Raw genomic sequence first — 9,004 nt, 5'->3', positions numbered from 1 at the left:
CTTTTAAAAAAAAAAAAAAAAAAAAAAAAAAGGACTAAACTACAAAAATACCCCTGAACTTATTTTTTTAAAATGTGGCAAAATTACCCTTGTCATTTCATAAATGTTTCAAAACTACTCTTGAAGTACCAATCTACTAGAATGTTGAATGAAAAGTCGACATGCAATAACTGTGACGCTTGAGATTAAGTTGAAAAGAATTGTGTTCTGCTGTGTAGACTTTTTGTCCAACAATCTAATGAATAATATTCTACTTCAAGGGTCAAGAATAATGTTATAATTGAAAAAATAGGAGTATTTTTTAAACAAACGGCAAAGCTCAAGAGTTTTTTTATATTAAACCTAAGAAAACTATAACATGCACCAAGAATAGACTCTCCGCTAAAATCTGCAACCAGTCAGACTACCATAATTTATGTGAATATGAATTGTGAGAAACATTTTTCTGTTTCTAGCATCTATCACCCACTCTTAAAAGCATTCTGTTTCTAGCATTTTTCTGTTTCTGATGGAAAATGTAAAACATATTATGATAGACAGAAAACCTTCAAAACACAAACAAACACCAGAAACATTCTAATGTACTGAGATAGAGGTGAAAAAGTAGTCTAAAAGGTCCAGCATAGTGGTAATTTTGAATACACTTGCAAACTTGTCACTGCACTCGTACTTACCTTCTTTGCATCTTTGTCCTGTTGCAGTCTCTCTTCTTCACTCTGAAAATATTAAAACATTTATCCAATGGAGAGATCATCTTCTTAGTTACATGCCAATGGAATTCTTCCAAGCCATAAACGTCATTAAAACTAAACTTTTGCATGCAAACCTTTTGGGTTATGGGATAAAGGAACAGAACCGCCAGTACAGGCTTAGGCACCATGCTCAAGAGTGCTTCATCCAAGCCATAAACATCGTTGCACTCTGCTTCATCTTCGGGAAGACCAAGACCCCAAAGAAACTATGCAATTACAAAACAGAAGTTTGTAAAAAATTAGATGTAAAATGGAAGTTTTTACAACTCGAAAAAACATTCAAATGCAAAATTGAAACTTAGGGATCAAATTAAGTTCAGACCTACTCGACACAAATCTAGAAGTTCAATGATTAAACTCATACTTTAACCTTATTATTATTATTTCTGATGAGAGGGCAGCAAAAGAAGATTTGAAGGAAAGGAAAAGAAAATGATCACTTCAAAGGTTGCTATCAAGCAAATAACATGGGCACACCATCCTTACGGATATGAAGTACGAAAGTGACCTAAGCTAAAATATTTAATTGGCTAACAGGGTATGTAGTATGCATTAAAAAAACATCCCTGAGACCTATTGAATCAAGCACATAATCCCGGTTAGTCAAATAAGCTTTTTGAACTGAACGAAGAAGTTCCGATTAGTCAGAAATCATAAACTCATATCCAAAATAACGAATCAAATTGACAAAAAGACATTCTCCACATTTTCTTCCGATTTTTTTTCATACTTCAACAAAATGCTCCTCGCTCACACAGAGCAGAAATTCGCTACCTCCAGAAAGAAAACAGTAAACTCATTTAAAAAAAAAAATCGGTCAGTAAGCTTTTACGTAGTTCTACAACTAAGAAAAATAAATGAACAAACAGACACAAAAACCATACAGATATACAACAAGAAAACGTACAGACACAGCAAGGAACTATATCCCACCCGAAGAAAACTTCACAATCAAGATAGAAAACCACATTCTTCCTCAATTCTGACCCTCCGTATTCTCTTTCCACTAATCAGAGCTCGAATCTAGAAGTGAAGTTAGAACAAAACGATCATACCTGGTTCATAACATCAGGGTTAGCTTCAAGAGGAAGCCATCGCTTAGCCGAAGGGCTTTCGTCTATGGTAGCCATTGTCGCCTTCGGAGCTTCTAGTACACAACAATTACAGAAATGGAATGCTAAAAGCCTCTTCAATGCTCGTTTAGGGCTTCAGATCGAAATCAATCCAACAGCGAAACAACCCAACGCTTGGCTGATTCGGTGTATATATACGTTCTGGAGTAAATGTTATTCATTTAATGGGCCTTGAATCGAGTCCACTAATAAACACAGGAGATAAGGCCCAGGCCCAAATTTCTCATTGTAAGCCCATGAGCCCAAGATTGGTCTCAAAATTTCAAGTGTGAACTCCTTATATCCCCACGGTGAAACTTTATAATATAATTAATTATTTAATTAAAAATAAATCAATAATAATTTATTTAAATATATTTTTAATTCATTTTTACTTTTTTTTTTAAATCATTACTTAATTAGCTAACAATATCTTAAATATAATTAATTAGTTAATTAGAATCAATTAACTTGCACCAATAAAAAAATTGATTTTCAATAATTATAACTAATTATATGTTGATTATCTAATAAAATTGTTGAAAGTAACTACAAACATAAATTTTATTTATCTTCATAAAAAATTTCGCTCAAAATTATATAAACTTCTTATTCACATCTTAATAAAAAACTTCACCAATCAGAAGTATCTGATTCCTAAATATTTTATTCTCAAACATTTTAAACAAAACGTTCAACCAAACGATCTCAATTTCACCATTATTAAACTCATACCAAATCAAAATCGACTCTTATGTGAAAACATATGCATTCGAATCATGTAAATTTGATAGTTTACATGTTCCTTCTTATGCATCAACTACAGGTGACAATATCAAATTCTAATGCTTCAAGTTTCGGTAAGGTTGTTGTTAACTCAATTTATTTATTGATGTAGAATTGATATATACCAACCAAGGTTGTTTCCAATGAGGCATTACACTTATGCAAAGCTTGCATTTCTTCTTGTGTTCTAAGAAGTAAAATGAAGATGAGAGACAACCACATTGTATTGAGGAAACAACAGTTCTATTCTCCTCTATACCTTGGCTTTCGCTTCTCGGCGAAGGCGGCCAATCCTTCCAATCGGTCTACCGTGTTCAACAGTTCTTTGTAACACTCCTCTTCTACTTCCATAGCTGATTCCAGACCGACCTCGAGCCCCTCGTCGATTGCTTTCTTCGCCATCTTTATTGCTAGTGGACCCTGTTAGTACAATGCTCAACAATGAATTGGGTGTTTGGCACTAGGCATACTCAGCCAAAGTATAGGGGGAAAGAAAAATATTGTGCCATCTTTGAATCGACATCTGAGTTACAGAAACTCGCTGATAAGCTCATTTCCGGGATGTCGAACACCGATGTCACGGTAGGGGAAGTTCAATGACTGTATTTAGATTGTAGGTATAAGTTTCAGGTGCCCAAATACGAAATAGGTGTTGAATTTGTGGGTTTAGGAATCTTTTTATAGCACTGCTCATTTCAAGGATGGAACATAAGGTGCACAATATGATTCATTTAATCTCTACAGCGTCTGAAACGTCTGAAACGTCTGAAACTAAGAGTAGGATACAACTTTGGTGAAATCCCATGTCGATTGGAGAGGAGAACGAAACATTCTTTATAAGGGTGTGGAAAACTCTCCCTCGTTTTAAAAATTTTGAGGGGAAGCCCGAAAGGGAAAGCCCAAAGAGGACAATATCTGCTAGCGATAGGCTTGGACCGTTACAAATGGTATTATAGCCAAACACCGGGCAGTGTGTCAGCGAGGACGTTGGGTCCCGAAGAGGGGTGGATTGTGAGATCCCACATCGATTGGAGAGAGGAATGAGTGCCAGCGAGGACGATAGGTGCTGAAGAAAGGTGGATTATGAGATCTCACATCGATTGAAGAGAGGAACAAGTGCCAACGAGGATGCTTGGCCCGAAGGAGGGTAAATTGTGAGATCTCACATCGATTGGAGAGAGGAATGAGTGCCAATAAGGACGCTGGCCCCAAGGGGGGTGGATTGTGAGATCCCACGTCGGTTGAAGAGAAGAACAAAACATTCTTTGTAAGAGTGTGGAAACCTTTCCCTAGCAGACGCGTTTTAAAAACCTCGAAAGAAATCTCGAAAAGAAAAGCCAAAAGAGGACAATATCTGCTAATGGTGGGTTTAGGCCGTTTCAACTTTAATCTCCCAATCCATCAGATGGTTATCATCGAATGAGTGGAATCATACCAATCAAATAATAATTTCTATCAAATGTTAATTAGAAGACTAAATGAGGGAAGTAACACACACATAATTTGTCAGCATGATAGTAAGAAAGTTAATAATATAGATGTTCTACATACCTTCTGATTTATCTCCTGGGCAATTTCTAGTGCCTTTACATAAGCTCCACCAGCAGGGACGCAGTAATTGACAAGACCTAAAGCATGAACTTTTACGTTTTTTCTCCTTAACAAAACACTGAAATGATGCTAAAAAATAAAAATATTGGCGATCTTACCTATAGATATAGCATCTCTGCCACTGACCTTACGGCCAGTAAATATAAGTTCCTTTGCTATTGATTTCCCAACCAGCCTAGGAAGCCTTGCAGTCCCACCTGCCCTGCAAAAAACACATTCAGCACGTGTAATCTCTTCGTACATACTGGAGAAGATTCATGTTAATACCACATATTAATATGAACACTTTAATATTATAATTGAGAAGAGAATAAGGATATGGGATTCCACATCAGTTGGGGAGGAGAACGAAGTATTCTTTATAAGAGTGTGGAAACCTCTCCCTAGCAGACGCATTTTAAAAACCTTGAAGGGAGACCCGAAAGAAAAAGTCCAAAGAGGACAATATCTGTTAGAGGTGGGCTTGAAGTATTGCAGAGGACGAGGGGTTCATTAACATAGGATGAGGGGTTCTACAAATATTATTGAGAAGGATATCATTCAGCTTCCACCATCAACACTTTAATATTTATACTAAGTTATAGAGCCATCAAACTTTAATTTTCAGGTTAGCTTCTTCCTACTATTCTCAAGTGAGCTACCAAACTTCATCTGTGACCATATATACGGAAGGATTTACTACATACCCAGGAATGATAGCAAGTCCGGTTTCTGGCAAACTGAGTTTGGCATCTTCCCCTGGATTATGGTTTAACAATTTGAGTTACAATAACTAGACCATCCAATATAGCAAGAGTTCTGGTAAATAATTTAATTAACTACAAAATAATCGAATAAACTAATTACCACATATCCGAAGATCACATGCCAGCGCCATTTCAAGTCCGCCACCCAGTGCTGCTCCTTCAATTACTGAAATGGTAGGAATACGAAGTGCCTGTATAAAATAAATTTAGATCATGTCAGCTGACAAAAGAACCTGGAAAACAAACGTAAATATATTACAAAGAAGTGAAAGTTGAAACAAGATTTGATCGAGAAAGATAAGTATTGCATTCTTAACATTGACAAATTATTAAGTTAATCACGTTAAAAAAAATAGAGCTCCTTAAACATGTGAGCATATCGTAGAGTTTGCCTATAACAGCTCAAGCCCACTGCTAGCCGATATATTTCGTTTTAGCCCGTTACGTATCACCGTCAGCTTCACGGTTTTAAAACGCATTTATTAGGGAGAAGTTTCCACACCCTCATGAGGAATGCTTCGTTCCCCTCTCCAACCGATGTGGGATCTCACAATCCATCCCCTTTGGGAGCCAACTTCCTCGCTAGCACGCCGCCCGGTGTCTGGCGCTGACACCATTTATAACATCCCAAGCCCACTGCTAGTAGATATTGTCCGCTTTAGCCCGTTACATATCGTTGTCAGCCTCACAATTCTAAAACGCATCTACTATGGAGAGGGTCTGGCCCTACTTCGACTAGTGCATCGCACTGTCTGGTGACTGACTCTAATACTATTTGTAATAGTCTGAGGCCACACTAGCAGATATTGTCCGCTTTAACCCGTTACGTATTGTTCTTAGCTTCACGGTTTTAAAACGCGTCTACTAAGGAAATGTTTCCACACCCTTATAAGGTATGCTTCGTTCCCATCTTCAACCGATGTGGGATCTCACATTGCCATCCATTGACAATTAAATAAAACTCTAAAAAAATACCATTTGAAGTATTTAGGGAAAAAAAAAAATCAAGTATAATGCCTATATTTATTTGTGGAATCATTATGAATCAGATCTCAAAGCCACGGAAGAATCTAATAACATATCTTAAGTGATGAGTAAGGATACTAGCATCAGCCACAAAAGTTCAATGGTCTGAATATTGATAATAACTTATGTGCATCTAACTGATGCATTATATACTTGACAAGACATCTTTGTTCAAATATTATACGAATCAATCATAGAATTTCAAAGCAAGTAGGTAAGTATATAATAACAATCTACCTCTAAAAATGAGAATGCAGACCGCAGTGAGGTGACAAAGGATTGCACTTCTGATGCTGTCATATTTTTACGCTCCTGCACTTAAAAGAATGCATTGAAGGGGGAAGAATTTAAAGACCATGCCATACTGAGAGAGCCAAATTGTTGAAGATTGTACCAAATTGCTCCAATATAAACCAGCTGGAAAAACAAGAATACCTTCAAATCGGCACCTGCACAAAACACCTTTGGGACAGTGCTGCGGATCATCATAACATTGACAGATGGATCACAATCAACAGATTCAAAGGCGTGACGCAATCCCCTCAGCATTTCCTTGCTAATGGCATTTTTCGCCTCAGGTCTGTCTAAATGAACCTCGACAATTCCTGTCATCGATAAACCCAAGTGGATTTCCGTTCAAATGTAACGCAAGCACCCTCAAAAAAAAGTCAAGAAACTTAAAAGGAAATGATCATAGATAGCATTATTGATGAAGAAAAAAGGAACCCATGAAAGTTTAAGCCACCCTAGTAAAAGAAAAAAGAACATTTTAAAGGACTCGAGAACCAAAACAAAAGAAGAAGAAGAAAAGAAAGTTCCATAATGTTGTGAAACACCACTTGATCAACACCCTCTTTTCTGGAAAAAGTTCTGAGAATTTGTATAGTTTATGCATGAAGAGTGCATAACCATTTATAAAAAATACTTGGGGTGAGTTTGGCATACTATATAATTTAATATTTTCTTAGAACAACTTCGATAAGAACAGTTGTAGTAAAAATCCTTGGGTGTTTGATTACCTGTCAGAATAATGATTTCAATCACAAGTCTATTCGGTTGTGTTACATCCAAAAATGATTCTACAAATACCACAATTGGCTGCACTACATCTAAAAATGATTCTACAACGACAATTAACATAAAATTTAAAGTGATCTTCGATCAATCACTTTTTGATTTAACAACTTTAGGGTGTTTCTTACAAAAAAAAATGATTTAAAATCAATTTGATTAGTTAAAAGATAATTGTTGCCGTACACTCTAAACTCCTAAAGAACATTTTTGGCCTCAAAATCGTATAATAAGTTAATGCAAACACCCTCTAACGAGTTATGTTGCAGACAATCAAATCATCAAGAAAGTACCCATCGAAACAAGGATAAGGAAACATTTAATCACGAGCATAATCATCCCCTTAAATTAAGCAACAAGTACACAATTGCTCCTCGCCTCTCAAACCAAAATGCAAGGGAATATCACTTAATCACCGAACCATAAACTAGCAAAATCGCGACAGTCACAACAAAAGCCTAAACATCAGCAATCGAAATAACTTAAGCACATGAAATTGAAGAAAGGTTTTCATAACCTCATCTCAAAAATTACCAGAATCGGAGTCGGAAAGTCGGTGAAGCCGGACCGGTTCAGAAGAAACTGACTCCAAAATAAGAGTTCTGCAATGAGAATACTGCCATGGATGTGAGAACGATTTGAAGCCATAGGAAAAGTTGGAAGCTGGAAATGGATGAGCGAGGCGTTTGGCCGGAATCGGAAGATTCTGCGGTGAATGATGGGTGAGGTTGATGAGCTTCCTGCTCAGAACTCTGAATGCTCCCATTCGTTGGACGGCGAAGAAGAGAGAGAAGATGGGAAAATGAGACAAAACGGATTGGATCAAAACATTTTGAATTTTAGTTTTGGAATATTAAATCATTTTGGATTTATAATAAAGTTTAAGAGATATCATTTTTTAATAAAAATTTAGATTAAGATGATATGATAAAAGAGACTTTATCTTTTTTTTTTTTTTTAATAAAAAAGAATGTCTTTATCTTTTTTTGTTTTAGAATTAAATGCATAACTAATAATTTTTAATACATTTTAAGTATAAATTTAGTTAATTATTTGGGATTTCAAAAACTCATAATTCTTTAATATTTTATTTTATTTTATTTTATGGAAATAACAACTTTAATTAACTTTCTTAAGAAAAAATAAAACATAAAAAACATAGAATGGAACTTTTTTAAATACTTGTGTTAGGTTAATATTAACGAAATTTTTATAATATAATTTATTTTATTTTTACAAATAATTTTATGATTTAATTATAAATTCAGTCTCTATCTTTGATAGGTCAAAATATGCAGAATTTCTTACCTTTAATGGAGGATTATGAATGGAATATAACGAAATAGAACCTCTTTAAGGTTGTCTATGAAATGAGGCATGGGGTGAAGCTACTACGAAGCTATCAAATGAGACATGGAACGAAGCCACTACAAAGAAGTTTTGAGAGTTATTAAGGAAACCTCGAACTCATATTGGTTATAGGTTGAGAATGGAAATTGAGTTCTCTGAAAGCTAATTTACTGTTGTTCCTTAGTAGCTCAGTGGTAGAACGGTCAACTTCAGGTACTTTTTAAAATTCAACTCTCAGATGCTTCTCAAAGTTTAAGGGTATATTTGACTCTGATTCTAAAATAGCCTAAATTAAAAAAAAAAAAAAAAAAAATTCAACTATCCCTCTTGTTAAAAATAAATAAATTATTCATTCAACGATGGTGACTAGAATACTTGTCTGGAATAACCTAAAATGACACGATGGTGACTAGAATACTTGTCTGGAATAAGTCTAAAACAACAACATCCAAACATAGCGACTTTTCATTCAACGTTCTGATGATTTTTTTTCTTACCAATCTACATTTTGAAACATTTTTAAAAATTAGAAGCAAAGTTGGAGTATATT

At 35.3% G+C, this 9,004-nt stretch overlaps 2 protein-coding genes across 3 annotated transcripts in view; both read right to left on the bottom strand.

Annotated features, from left to right (window-relative positions):
- Positions 1–2,008, bottom strand: part of LOC111454277 (ubiquitin carboxyl-terminal hydrolase 3-like) — a 5,302-nt gene extending 3,294 nt beyond the window's left edge. The window contains exons 1-3 of the mRNA XM_023095702.1: positions 1,808–2,008; positions 827–958; positions 675–716 (exon numbers count right to left, since the gene is read on the bottom strand). Coding sequence (XP_022951470.1) covers positions 675–716; positions 827–958; positions 1,808–1,882 — 249 coding nt within the window. The 5' untranslated portion in view covers positions 1,883–2,008. The remainder of the gene's footprint in view (positions 1–674; positions 717–826; positions 959–1,807) is intronic.
- A 716-nt stretch (positions 2,009–2,724) lies between these two features.
- Positions 2,725–7,949, bottom strand: LOC111453816 (probable enoyl-CoA hydratase 2, mitochondrial). Of its 2 annotated transcripts, none has more exons than XM_023095066.1 (8): positions 7,639–7,949; positions 6,469–6,638; positions 6,271–6,345; positions 5,108–5,198; positions 4,948–4,999; positions 4,360–4,505; positions 4,202–4,278; positions 2,725–3,070 (listed from the first exon to the last, which is right to left on the bottom strand). In XM_023095066.1, exons 1-8 carry the CDS (start codon positions 7,868–7,870, stop codon positions 2,894–2,896), a joined length of 1,020 nt encoding a protein of 339 aa, XP_022950834.1. In that variant the 5' UTR covers positions 7,871–7,949; the 3' UTR covers positions 2,725–2,893. The 2 variants fall into 2 exon arrangements, with proteins under 2 accessions (XP_022950834.1, XP_022950842.1); XM_023095074.1 differs by having other exon boundaries at positions 4,360–4,463; positions 7,639–7,948.
- Positions 7,950–9,004: the final 1,055 nt, after the last annotated feature.

Source organism: Cucurbita moschata, unplaced genomic scaffold, assembly GCF_002738365.1.
Source record: "Cucurbita moschata cultivar Rifu unplaced genomic scaffold, Cmos_1.0 Cmo_Scf00001, whole genome shotgun sequence".
Lineage (NCBI taxonomy): Eukaryota > Viridiplantae > Streptophyta > Magnoliopsida > Cucurbitales > Cucurbitaceae > Cucurbita > Cucurbita moschata.
Note: the sequence above shows the minus strand (reverse complement) of the source record. Positions and strands in the feature narration are given on the sequence as shown.

Bases quoted from the DNA above. Each gene is read 5' to 3' on its own strand.
- LOC111453816 (XM_023095066.1), bottom strand. From the start codon at position 7,870: ATGGGAGCATTCAGAGTTCTGAGCAGGAAGCTCATCAACCTCACCCAT. The intron at 5,000-5,107 runs GTAATTAGTTTA...ACCATAATCCAG, and splicing joins ATGTGATCTTCGGATATGTG to GGGAAGATGCCAAACTCAGT. The intron at 4,279-4,359 runs GTAAGATCGCCA...TTCATGCTTTAG, and splicing joins CAGAGATGCTATATCTATAG to GTCTTGTCAATTACTGCGTC.